At 44.2% G+C, this 14,132-nt stretch overlaps 1 protein-coding gene across 2 annotated transcripts in view; it reads right to left on the bottom strand.

The window, feature by feature from the left end:
- Positions 1–14,132, bottom strand: part of SMARCAL1 (SNF2 related chromatin remodeling annealing helicase 1) — a 109,527-nt gene that overhangs the window by 49,685 nt on the left and 45,710 nt on the right. For both annotated transcript variants that reach the window (XM_082262242.1, XM_082262243.1), the window contains exon 6: positions 11,686–11,869. In XM_082262242.1, the coding sequence (XP_082118368.1) occupies positions 11,686–11,869 (184 nt within the window). The remainder of the gene's footprint in view (positions 1–11,685; positions 11,870–14,132) is intronic.

Genomic DNA, 14,132 nt, shown 5'->3' with positions numbered 1-14,132 from the left:
ACTGACAGATCGGAAGGGTTCAGCATAGCTAAACATCCGATCTGTCCTTCTGTCACACAGTCACGTCCCCCCCCACACGTCAGTAAGCACCAGGCATACATTAACCCCTCCCTCTCCAATAAAATTAACCCCTTCCCTGCCAGTGTCATTTTTACAGTAACAGTGCATATTTATAGCACTGATTACTGCAGTAATGTCACTGGTACCCCCATAAGTGTCAAAAATGTCAGTCAAGGGTCTGATCTGTCCGCTGCAATGTCGCAGTCCCGCAAAAAAAAAAAAATCGCAGATCACCGCCATTACTCGTTAAAAAAAAACCCACCAAAAATGACAGAAATCTTTCCCTTAGTTAGTAAACGCAATAACTTTTGCGCAAACCAATCAAAATACGCTTATCGTGATTTTTTTTACCAAACATAGGTAGCAGAAAACAAATTGGCCAAAAATTTTAAAAAAATTTGATTTTTCCATTTTTTTGGGGGGGAATTTCATATAAAAAAATGTTAAAAATATTGTTATTTTTTCAAAATAAACGCTCTTTTTTTGTTTATAGCGCAAAAAGTAAAAAACGCACAGGTGATCAAATACCACCAAAAGAAAGCTCTGTTTGTGGGAAAAAAAGGACGTAAATTTCATTTGGGTACGGCGTCGCACGACCGCGCAATTGTCAGTTAAAGTCGCACAGCGCCGAATCGCAAAAAGTGGCCTGGACGTAAGACAGCAAAATCCTCCGGTGGTAAAGTGGTTAAGTCAGGGCTCTGGCTGGGCCATTCAAGAACAGTCACGGAGTTGTTGTGAAGCCACTCCTTCGTTATTTTAGCTGTGTGCTTAGGGTCATTGTCTTGTCGGAAGGTAAACCTTCGGCCCAGTCTGAGGTCCAGAGCACTCTGGAGAAGGTTTTTGTCCAGGATATCCCTGTACTTGGCCGCATTCATCTTTCCCTCGATTGCAACCAGTCGTCCTGTCCCTGCAGCTGAAAAACACCCCCACAGCATGATGCTGCCACCACCATGCTTCACTGTTGGGACTGTATTGGACAGGTGATGAGCAGTGCCTGGTTTTCTCCACACATACCGCTTAGAATTAAGGCCAAAAAGTTCTATTTTGGTCTCATCAGACCAGAGAATCTTATTTCTCACCATCTTGGAGTCCTTCAGGTGTTTTTTAGCAAACTCAATGCGGGCTTTCATGTGTCTTACACTGAGGAGAGGCTTCCGTCGGGCCACTCTGCCATAAAGCCCCGACTGGTGGAGGGCTGCAGTGATGGTTGACTTTCTACAACTTTCTCCCATCTCCTGACTGCATCTCTGGAGCTCAGCCACAGTGATCTTTGGGTTCTTCTTTACCTCTCTCACCAAGGCTCTTCTCCCTTGATAGCTCAGTTTGAACGGACGGCCAGCTATAGGAAGGGTTCTGGTCGTCCCAAACGTCTTCCATTTGAGGATTATGGAGGCCACTGTGCTCTTAGGAACCTTAAGTGCAGCAGAAATCTTTTTGTAACCTTGGCCAGATCTGTGCCTTGCCACAATTCTGTCTCTGAGCTCTTCAGGCAGTTCCTTTGACCTCATGATTCTCATTTGCTCTGACATGCATTGTGATCTGGAAGGTCTTATATAGACAGGTGTGTGGCTTTCCTAATCAAGTCCAATCAGTATAATCAAACACAGCTGGACTCAAATGAAGGTGTAGAACCATCTCAAGGATGATCAGAAGAAATGGAAAGCACCTGAGTTAAATATATGAGTGTCACAGCAAAGGGTCTGAATACTTAGGACCATGTGATATTTCAGTTTTTCTTTTTTAATAAATCTGCAACAATGTCAACAATTCTGTGTTTTTCTGTCAGTATGGGGTGCTATGTGTACATTCATGAGGAAGAAGAATGAACTTAAATGATTTTAGCAAATGGCTGCAATATAACAAAGAGTGAAAAATTTAAGGGGGTCTGAATACTTTCCGTACCCACTGTATTTCTCTTCCGGCCTTCAGAAAATTTGATCAAACCGAGATTGGTTTAATCTGATGCTTGTTTAAGTTGGTAACGGCTTGTTTACATGAGACCAGAACCGGTAGTGACAAAATCCTCATTGCTTTCAGTTTCTGACGTCACACAGGACGAGGAACAATATCCATTCCTCTCACTGTGTCCTGGGAGCCGGATGCCGCTGGTCATAGTAGCCTTACTGGGCTCCCCGATCACACGGCGACCCCCTTCTGCCAACTGTAAAAGTAATCCAGCAGCTTCTTAACCACTAGGATTACTTTTACAGGGAAGGGGCACCAGTGATTTATTCCAATGTTGGATGGCCCATGTGTATGGATGTTGCTGTCCTATGTAAAAGTATTAGTTTTTTTTTTTTTTTTTTACATTTTAGAATGGGGTGCCTCGAGATTGTGCAGAATTGTTAAGGGTGCCACAACTGAAAAAAGGTTGAGAAACACTGGGTTACAGTAAATAAAAAAAAAAATAATTGTGACTTTTTTTTTTTCTTTATTTTACAAATACTTGTAACAAAAAATTACAATTTCAAAAAACTTGCCATGCCTCGCTCTTCCAAAAAGGGGGTCATTTAGGAGATATTTGTACTGCCCTGGCATTTTTGGGCCTCAATGAGATAGCGTGTCAGTACATCAGGATTGATAAATTTTAAGTGCTGTTTCACACTATTGCGATGACAGACATCGCATGTGATTCACACCGCACTGCTCCTAAAATCACATGCGATGTCTGTGCAGTGCGAATTCAGCCATACAGTTTGTATTAGTGATCGACCGATATCGTTTTTTTTACCGCCGATACCAATATTTTGGTAATCAGACATCGGTATCTGCCGATATTTTCAGACATTAAAATTTTTTTTTTTTTTTTTAAATGTCTACAGGTACTGTGATGGAGGGATCTGGGGGTCAAAAACTAAACCCCTCCTCTGCACTTAAAAGCATTCAAAACGCCAAGTTTGGCTGTTTGGAATGCTGTAAGTTTTTGAATTTGGCCGGAAGTGATTTTCGGGTCAGACGGCGGTGAAGGTAGGATTCCCGGGTCTTTGGAAGACCAAAGCGAGCCGCGGAAGGCGGCAAGGGGGGGGGGACGTCCCCTCCCGCTCCTTGTAATGACAGCCGAGCGGCTTCTCATCCACATCGGTTGTCATTACAAGACAGCCGACCATCGGCTATGGACGCCGATACCGGGGTGATGCCTCTAGCTGCAGCCATCACTCCGAATACAAGCACTTTCTCGAAATATCGGCAATATCTGTAAATTAAAAGGAGATTCCGATATATCGGGGAAAGTGCATATTGGCCCTCGATATATCGGCTTTGCCGATAATGGGTCGATCTCTATGGCTGAATTTGCATCGCAATCGCAGTGAACTCGCACAGGACTCTTCTTTTTTGGTCCGCAGCAGAATCGGATCCCATAGTGGTTCACACCAGTGCGGTCCAATTCCTGTGCAAACTTTCAGATCGCACTGCGATATGATCTGGGGGTGTCGTTAACTTTGAATTGACACCCCCAGCGATTCGCATATGGCAGTGTGAACTTCCTGTGCTGCAAAAGCGATGCGGGAACACGCAGTATTCGCAGTGTTCCCGCATCGCAATAGTGTGAACCGGGACTAAGTTATCTATATCTATCTATATATATATATATATATATATATATATTTATATATATATATATATATATATATATATATATATATCTCTACATAGATAGATAGATAGATAGATAGATAGATAGATAGATAGATAGATAGATAGATAGATAGATAGATACACACCATAGTTTGTGAACTCTATAACTTTCCTAATATACACTGATTTGTGTTATTTTCACCAAAGAAATGTAGCAGAATACATTTAACCTCAATTTATGAAGAAAGATTATTTATTTGCAAAACTTCCTAAACAGAAACGTTTTTAGCAAAAAAATAAAATAAAAAAAACGAGTGGTGAATAAATACCACCAAAAGAAAGCTCTATTTGTGTGAAAAAAAATGATAAAAATGTCATATGGATACAGAGTTGCATGACCGCGCAATTGTCATTCAAAGTGTGACAGTGCTGAAAGCTGAAAATTACCCTGGGCAGGAGGGGGGGGGGGGGGGGGGGGAGGGGGGAGAGAGGTTTAAGTGCCCGGTATTGAAGTGGTTAAGCAGATTTATTAGCAGTCTTGACTGGACAGTCAGAATATTATGGGTTGCTATTCTAGTATCGGCCCACTTATACAATGGCGGGCCGGTATAACCTCAGGAGACCTCTGCTGATAACATGCAGGGCGGGTCGGCTGGCTGATCTCAGCTATTACTATGCAGCTGTCAGCGCTCGCAGCACGTTCATATTCATAGAAGCGTGAAAGTTTATACAAGAATTAGGTAACAAAATATTTTTAGACCTGAGATCATTTCCGAACGTCCAGCCCCCCCCCCCCCCCCCCCCGCTATGAGTAATCAGTCAACAAGAGAAAAATAAATACTGATCATTTTCGGCCATGTGGTGCGCACTGACTTGATTCCTTGGTAAAGCATGCTGGGACTTGTAGTCCACCAACAACCAGCACGCCGCAGTTTGCCCATGCATGTCTGTTTTCACAGCCCGACACGTCCTTCCAGCATGTTTATGCATTAAATGGCCCTTTCCTCTTCCACCTCATTTACCCCTTTGGCTGTAAATGTTTCTCCTGCAGTGCATAAAAGCAATAGTTTCCCTGTGTGATCAGAACTAATAACAACGCTGCATTAACTCCGGGCACTGCAGACAGCGAGCGCTCATCCGTCACTGGTTCTATCCACAGCTCAGACACTACAGATATACACTATATTACCAAAAGTATTGGGACGCCTGCCTTTACACACACATGAACTTTAATGGCATCCCAGTCTTAGTCCGTAGGGTTCAATATTGAGTTGGCCCACCCTTTGCAGCTATAACAGCTTCAACTCTTCTGGCAAGGCTGTCCACAAGGTTTAGGAGTGTGTCTATGGGAATGTTTGACCATTATTCCAGAAGTGCACTTGTGAGGTCAGGTACTGATGTTGGACAAGAAGGCCTGGCTCACAGTCTTCGCTCTAATTCATCCCAAATGTATTCTATAGGGTGTTCAATGGGTTTGAGGTCAGGACTCTGTGTAGGCCAGTCCCTCCACCCCAAACTCACTCATCCATGTCTTTATGGACCTTGCTTTGTGCACTGGTCATGTTGGAACAGAAAGGGGTCATCCCCAAACTGTTCCCACAAAGTTGGGAGCATGAAATTGTCCAAAATGTCTCGGAATGCTGGCGCCTTAACAGTTCGCTTCACTGGAACTAAGGGGCCAACCCCAACCCCTGAAAAACAACCTCATACCATAATTCCCCCTCCACCAAATGATTTGGACCAGTGCACAAAGCATGGTCCATAAAGACATGGATGAGCGAGTTTGGGGTGGAGGAACTTGACTGGCCCCAACCCTATAGAACACCTTTGGGATGAATTAGAGCGGAGACTGCAAGCCAGACCTTCTCTCCAACATCAGTGCCTGAGCTCACTAATGATCTGGAAGATTGGTCAAACATTCCCATAGACACACTCCTAAACCTTGTGGACAGCCTTCCCAGAAGAGTTGAAGCTGTTATAGCTGCAAAGGGTGGGCCAACTCAATATTGAACCCTACAGACTAAGACTGGGATGCCATTAAAGTTCATGTGTGTGTAAAGGCAGGCGTCCCAATACTTTTGGTAATATAGTGTGCATATATATATATATATATATATATATATATATATATTTTTTTTTTTTTTTTTATCAGAAGCCCTATAGAATAAAATGATGGGTGTTGATTGGACGGCAAAGCTCGGAAATGGCAGTGGCATTTGGAGGGGGGCCCTTCTGCCACCCACAGAAGTGATCAAGTGATTTGGACACTCTAATCTACTTCACAATCCACGGCTGGTGCAGGCATCATCCCAGTATAACCACCTCGATCTAAGGACGTCCATGCACATCCTACGGTATTCAAGTGGTTAATATGAACTTTAATCATCATGGACATTACGATACACTCGTTTTGTGATATGTTTTAACTATTTGTGTTACATTTAGTTTGTACATTTGTATCCTATATTCTGTGCAGGCTGCTTAAGAATATTTGAACTGAGCGCAGCGTTTATATTTATATACAGTGCCTTGCAAAAGTATCCGGCCCCCTTGAACTTTGCGACTTTTTGCCACATTTCAGGCTTCAAACATAAAGATATAAAACTGTAATTTTTTGTGAAGAATCAACAACAAGTGGGACACAATCATGAAGTGGAACGAAATTTATTGGATATTTCAAACTTTGTTAATAAAAAAACTGAAAAATTGGGCGTGCAAAATTATTCAGCCCCTTTAATTTCAGTGCAGCAAACTCTCTCCAGAAGTTCAGTGAGGATCTCTGAATGATCCAATGTTGACCTAAATGACTAATGATGATAAATAGAATCCACCTGTGTGTAATCAAGTCTCCGTATAAATGCACCTGCACTGTGATAGTCTCAGAGGCCCGTTTAAAGCGCAGAGAGCATCATGAAGAACAAGGAACACACCAGGCAGGTCCGAGATACTGTTGTGGAGAAGTTTAAAGCCGGATTTGGATACAAAAAGATTTCCCAAGGTTAAAAACATCCCAAGGAGCACTGTGCAAGCGATAATATTGAAATGGAAGGAGTATCAGACCACTGCAAATCTACGAAGACCTGGCCGTCCCTCTAAACTTTCAGCTCATACAAGGAGAAGACTGATCAGAGATGCAGCCAAGAGGCCCATGATCACTCTGGATGAACTGCAGAGATCTACAGCTGAGGTGGGAGACTCTGTCCATAGGACAACAATCAGTCGTATACTGCACAAATCTGGCCTTTATGGAAGAGTGACAAGAAGAAAGCCATTTCTTAAAGATATCCATAAAAAGTGTTGTTTAAAGTTTGCCACAAGCCACCTGGGAGACACCAAACATGTGGAAGAAGGGGCTCTGCTCAGATGAAACCGAAATAGAACTTTTTGGCAACAATGCAAAACGTTATGTTTGGCGTAAAAGCAACACAGCTCATCACCCCGAACACACCATCCCCACTGTCAAACATGGTGGTGGCAGCATCATGGTTTGGGACTGCTTTTCTTCAGCAGGGACAGGGAAGATGGTTAAAATTGATGGGAAGATGGATGGAGCCAAATACAGGACCATTCTGGAAGAAAACCTGATGGAGTCTGCAAAAGACCTGAGACTGGGACGGAGATTTGTCTTCCAACAAGACAATGATCCAAAACATAAAGCAAAATCTTCACAAATAAACATATCCAGGTGTTAGAATTGCCAAGTCAAAGTCCAGACCTGAATCCAATCGAGAATCTGTGGAAAGAACTGAAAACTGCTGTTCACAAACGCTCTCCATCCAACCTCACTGAGCTCGAGCTGTTTTGCAAGGAGGAATGGGCAAAAATTTCAGTCTCTCGATGTGCAAAACTGATAGAGACATACCCCAAGCGACTTACAGCTGTAATCGCAGCAAAAGGTGGCGCTACAAAGTATTAACTTAAGGGGGCTGAATAATTTTGCACGCCCAATTTTTCAGTTTTTTTATTTGTTAAAAAAGTTTGAAATATCCAATAAATTTCATTCCACTTCATGATTGTGTCCCACTTGTTGTTGATTCTTCACAAAAAATTACAGTTTTATATCTTTATGTTTGAAGCCTGAAATGTGGACATTATGATACACTTGTTTTGTGATATGTTTTAACTATTTGTGTTACATTTAGTTTGTACATTTGTATCCTATATTCTGTGCGGGCTGCTTAAGAGTATTTCATCTGAGCGCAGCGTTTATATTTAAATATTTGGGGTTGGATTCACAACTTAGCATTTCGTGAAATTGCGTCAAATCAAGTGATTTTGTGCATTTATAAAACGCATGCAAAACAGCTTTCATGCTTGCACTATCATGGATTGTTAATGCAGCAAAAAAGACGCACGCTTGTTGCGCAAAAAAAAAATGCACGTACCATATGCGGCAAAATGCACAAAGTTCAATGTTTAAAAATGTACATGAAACTACCTCGCCACATTTCTTACCCATAGGGGAAGCCCATTAAAATCAATTGGCTGCCCTATGATTATGATTTTGCGCTAATTTATAAGATGCAAAATGCGAATGCAGCCTCTGGGATTTTTCCACCTTTCTCTGGTGAAGGACAGTCCACTGAAATGAATGGGCTGCCTTAAATCTGTGATTTTTGTTATCATTTGCCCCTTCCTTTTAGATTGTAAGCTCCCATAAACAGGGCCCTCCCAACCCTCTTATTGTATTGCAGCTGCGCGGTTTCCTTCCATATTGTAAAGTACTGCGTAGACGGTTTTATAAATTCTGTATAATATAATAGTTACACTGCTAGAATTTGTGAAAAATACATTTATTGGTGTATAAATACAGGACTGCATTCATTTGCATCTCTTAAATCTGCAGATTTAAAGTACAGTAAATCCTTGGTTTGAGAGTAACTTGGTTTAAGAGCGCTTTGCAAGACAAGCAAAATTTTCAAATAAATTTTGACTTGATATACAAGCGATGTCTTGATATACAAGTAGCCTCAAGTCACAGCTGAGTATAAAAGAGAAGAGAGGCGCCTCTAAGTGTAGCAATATGGTTACATTTAATGAAGGTACAACATTTAGCAACTCACATGGTTGATGATTGGAACAGGCACATCTAAGGATGCAGGCATCCGGGGTAAAGCTGTCCACATAGACCATCCTCCGCACCGACATCTACGTTATCCCTTCCATGCTGCCCCTCGCTTTCAGATCGCTTTACTGCAGGGTGGTCTTCCCGGTCAGGATTACAGACTGGCAGCTGGCGGTGCAGAAGATAGTCCATGTGGACAGCTTTACCCTGGATGCCTGCATACTTAGATGTGCCTGTTTTATTCATCAACCATGTGAGTTGCTAAATGTTGAACCTTCATTAAAAGGAACCATATTGCTACACGAGACACCTCTCTTCTCTTTGATACTCTGCAGCTCCTGCTGGATTTTGCTACTAATCCCCTTATGGAAGCGGCTATTTGTGGATGGACATTTTATGCAACCTATCGCAATGCTATAATCTTTTTATATGGACTATAAACTGAAGGACTTATGAATAAATGGTTGTGGAACGAATCATCTGAGTTTCCATTATTTCTTATGGGGAAATTCGCTTTGATATAAGAGTGCTTTGGATTACAAGCATGTTTCCAGAACGAATTATGCTCGCAATCCAAGGTTTTACTGTACATCTAAACTCCAACTTTATGACATGCAGTTTATTAAACACTGTGTATAATAAAAAATTGCTGTGATTTTTTTATTATTCATTTTGTTATAGAATTATATTATTTTTATTTTTTTAATAATAAATATAAAATCCCATGTTCACTTTTTTCTCATCATTACTTGCATCTCAAATGCTGAGTATTTTATAGCCCCTTCCTGTCTATATACAGTGTGGGCTGCTCATCATTGCTCTGCACTGGTTTCTTAAAACGATATTAAACCCAAAACCAAAAATATTATATATTGCAGCTTACCAATCATCAGATGTGGTGGCTGCATTCGTTTTCTTTTTTAGGCTTCTTCACCTCTGTTTTCACCTGGTGATCAGGATGCACAACGGGGTTGGGAGGGGCAGCACTCTATGCCCTACAGCAGTGGCCTCCAAATTGCGGCCCAGGGGCCAGATCTGGCCCTTGAGGAACTTTTCCTTCCATTGAAATCAACAATGGGACACAATTTCTTCAAATAATACCAATGATGGGGCACTAATCCTCCTACTGACACCAATGATGGGGCACTATTCCTCCTACTGACACCAATGATGGGACACTATTCCTCCTAGTGACACCAATGATGGGGCACTAATCCTCCTACTGACACCAATGATGGGGCACTATTCCTCCCACTGACACCAATGATGGGGCACTATTCCTCCCACTGACACCAATGATGGGGCACTATTCCTCCCACTGACACCAATGATGGGGCACTGTTCCTTCTACTGACACTAATGATGGGGCACTATTCCTCCCACTGACACCAATGATGGAGCACTATTCCTCCCACTGACATCAATGATGGAGCACTATTCCTCCCACTGACATCAATGATGGGGCACTATTCCTCCCACTGACACCAATGATGGGGCACTATTCCTCCCACTGACATCAATGATGGGATGCTATTCCTCCCACTGACACCAATGATGGGGCACTATTCCTCCCACTGACATCAATGATGGGATGCTATTCCTCCCACTGACACCAATGATGGGGCACTATTCCTCCCACTGACACCAATGATGGGGCACTATTCTTCTCACTAATACCAATGATGGGATGCTATGCCTATCACTGACAACAACGATGGGGCACTAATCTTCCCACTGACACCAATGATGGGGCACTATTCCTCCCACTAACACCAATGATGGGAAGCTACTCCTATCGCTGACACCAATGATGGGATGCTATTCTTATAACTGACACCAATGATGGGATGCTATTCCTATAACTGACACCAATGATGGGCACTATTTCTCCACCAAATACCAAAGATGCATTGTTTACTATGGCCCCCCTAAAGTCTGAAGAGCAGTAAACTGTTCATTTGTTTAGAAAGTTTGGAGACCCCTGCTCTACAGCATAGCACAGTAAAAATTTAACCCAAGTATCCTGCTGTCAGGAGAAGAGGAATTCATCAGAATGGGGACCATTTGAGCAATACATGGGGGAGATTTACTAAAATTGGAGAGAGCTAATTTTGGTGTAGCTCTACATAGAAACCAATCAGCTTCCACGTTTTTTTGGTCAAAGCATAATTGAACAAGCTGACGTTAGAAACTGATTGGCTATCATGCAGAGCTGCAGCAGATTTTGCATTCTCCAGTTTAAGTAAATCAAGCCCAATGAGTTCAAACCCTTCATCACTGTGGAGTGGAGTTTTAAACAAACGTCAGACAGTCTGTACAAAGCCCACCCCGATCACTCACCTCTCCAGTGCTCCCATTCCTTCTGTGGTTGCCCCTGCTAAATACCCAGTGGTTCCAACTATGGGGGAACATGTGACCTCCTCCCACAATGCAGTGCTTGAGTCTAAAGACTAATGGCTAGGCATGAGCACTGTTACAATGAGGGAGGTGATGTCACCACTCTATGTGAGATCCAACATTTCCCGAAACTGGGTATTTTAGTGGTAGCTATGATAGAGGAAGGAACTGCAAGGGATCAATGAAGTAAAGAGAGTATAAAGTGGTTACTTTGCCCTGAATGGGTCCCTTTAGAGCCGGTTCACATTAGCGCGACTTGTCAGGCGACTTGTCAGCCTGACAAGTCGCACTCCCTCACGGTCCATTGACCGCTACAGGACCCGTTCTAATAGGAGCGACACAAGTCGCTCCGACTTAGAAAAAGTGTCCTGTACTATTTTGGGGCGACCTCGAAGCGACTTGCATAGACTTCCATTATGTGAAGTCCCTGCAAGTCGCTCCGAAGTCGTGGTGCACGGGACTGACAAGTCGCCTCCCGAAGTCGTGCAGAGTCGTGTCGCCCCAGTGTGAACCGACTCTTAAACAGCAATCCCAGAGATATCAAACAAAATAATGACAAATAAAGCTCTGCATCAACTGGTACTTACCTGACACCTTCCCTCTGGAATGGCATCAAGCTGCTGTCAAGTTTCGAATCCACGGAAGAAAGGTCCACATCCGGGATCTCGGCACGACTTAAAGACGTCTTCTCGAATTGAGCCGCGAAGGCCTGCACTACCCACCTGGGGAGAGGCTCCACTTCTACCTGCTGGATGCGGAAAATGGCTTCCACTGTAAAACAAGCAAGGAGGTTCATTAACAATACGGAGACCTCGCTTACAAAAAGAGATTGATATGACAGGACAAGCCCAGAGATAGGTGAGACTGCAGGCTTGAGGAGCATAGAGAAAGGGGGGGGGGGGACATGACCAAAACACTTATAGTGGTTCTAAGGCCAGAACTTTTTCTTTTTTTTAACTTGAAGAGGAGTTTCGCGCCCCCCCCCCCCCCAGGAAAAAAAAAATAAAAGTCAGCAGCTACAATTACTGTAACTGCTGACTTTTAAATATTAGAACTTACCTGTCCAGGGTCCCCGCGATGCCGGCACCTGAAGCCGATTTTTGTATTGGCTCTCGGGTGCTGCCATTCAGGGTAAGGGAACCAGGCAATGAAGCAAGTGCACTGCGCTTTTTTTTAGCCCGGCGGCGGAGGAAGGAGGAGGGGGGCCGAACTACAGAGGGGCAGTGCTGCGGCACTGTCTTCCAGAAGTGGGGAAAGGTACCTGTCAAAAACAGGTACCCGTTCCACCCTCCCGAAAGGTGCCAAATATGGCACCAGAGGGGAGGGAGGAAGCATATAAGCGGATGTTCTACTTTTGGGTGGAATTCCGCTTTAATGCATTCCCTGTATTAAAGTGGTGTTCCAGCTGGGGGGGAAAAAAATATTTAAGTCAGCAGCTACAAATATTTTACAAATACTGTAGCTGCTGACTTTTAATATATAGACCAGGGGACTTCAAACGATGGCCCTCCAGTTGTTTAGAAACTACAATTCCCATCATGCCTAGTCCTGTCTGTGAATGTCAGTTTTACAATGCCTCATGGGATGAGTAGTTCCGCAACAGCTGGAGGGCCGAAGATTGAGGATCCCTAATATAGACACTTTCCTGTCCAGGTAGCCCGCAATGCCCACAATGTCAGCACCCCAGCCGATTTTCGGATCGGCTGCCTGATGCTGCCGCCGCCATTTGTTCTAAGGGAAACCGGCCTTTTGCCTTCACAGCCGGTTACCTACTGTGCATGTGCAAAGCGCGCTGCGCATTCTAATTGGCTCAGTGGCGGGGGAAGGAGGAGGGGGGCAGAGCTTCCGAGGGACGGCACCACATCGCTTTCTCCCAGAAGTGGGGAGGAGTACCTGTTCCCCTCTTCCCCCTAAGGTGCCAAATGTGGCACCAGATGGGGGAAGGAAGCAGATGAGCGGAAGTTCCACTTTTGGGTGGAACTCCGCTTTGAGGTAAAAAATGTCCCAGTAGTCGTATCACCCCCCCCCCCCCTTACACTTTAAACTTATTTGATTCCTCACTAGTTCCAGTGCTGTGCCCGTCAGCAACGTCTCTCTCCTTGCATTCACAGAAAACAAAGTCATCTGCAGGAGCCACTGGCTTCTGCCGCTATCAATCAAATTCTGTGAGTGGGGGGGGCAGGACCAAGCCAGGCTGTGTGGTTGTAGTTACTACACTATAAGGGCTCTCCCCCCTCCCTCTTTTTTTTCCTGGAGGACACCCCAAGTTGACCTATGGGTCTTTAACTACTTCTGGACCGCCCGCCCACAATGTACTGCTGATGGGTGGTCCATACAGGCAAATCAACGTACTGGTATGTTGCTGCCTGCTTCCAGGTTTAGAGCACACGCATGCGCACCCCCCCCTTCCCCCCCCCCCCCCCGCTGACACGCTCTGTGATTGTACACAGCGAGAGTCTGCCAACAAGTCCTGGCCAATAATTATTTAATTACTGGCCAGAACTGCTGATCGGCTGTGACCAATCACAGCCCAGACCCCCCCTGTGTTGACAATCTGTACAGAGGGAACAATCTTTCTGTTTCCTATCCCTGCAAAGCAAGGATGAGAAACAAACAGATGTGTTAGTAAAATCAGTACCCATTACGCATTGATAGGCCCACATTTAACCCTTTGATTGGCCTAGATGTTAACCCCTTCCCAGCCAGTGTCATTAGTACAGTGACAGTGTGTAGTATTGGCACTGATTATTTTATTAGTGTCACTGGTAATGTCAGTGTCAGTTCCACCCAGAGTCAGATTTTTCACAGCATAGTGGCTTTATAGGTCATTAACCACTTTGCCACTGCTCACTGAGCTGCTACTGAGGCAAAGTGGCTCGTTATCGTCTGGCGATGTAGACCTACGTCCCCAGACATTTCCCTCTCTCATCGGCGCGCGCTGCCGGAGGCTCGCTCCCGCTGTATTCAGTCACAGCGGGAGTCGGGCCAGGGGAGGAGCGGCGGTGATCACCGATGCTCTTCCCCGATCGTCTGG

This window comes from Pelophylax lessonae (genome assembly GCF_965119305.1).
Source record: "Pelophylax lessonae genome assembly, chromosome: 6".
Taxonomy (NCBI): Eukaryota; Metazoa; Chordata; class Amphibia; order Anura; family Ranidae; genus Pelophylax; species Pelophylax lessonae.
This window is presented reverse-complemented; position numbering and strand designations above follow the sequence as displayed.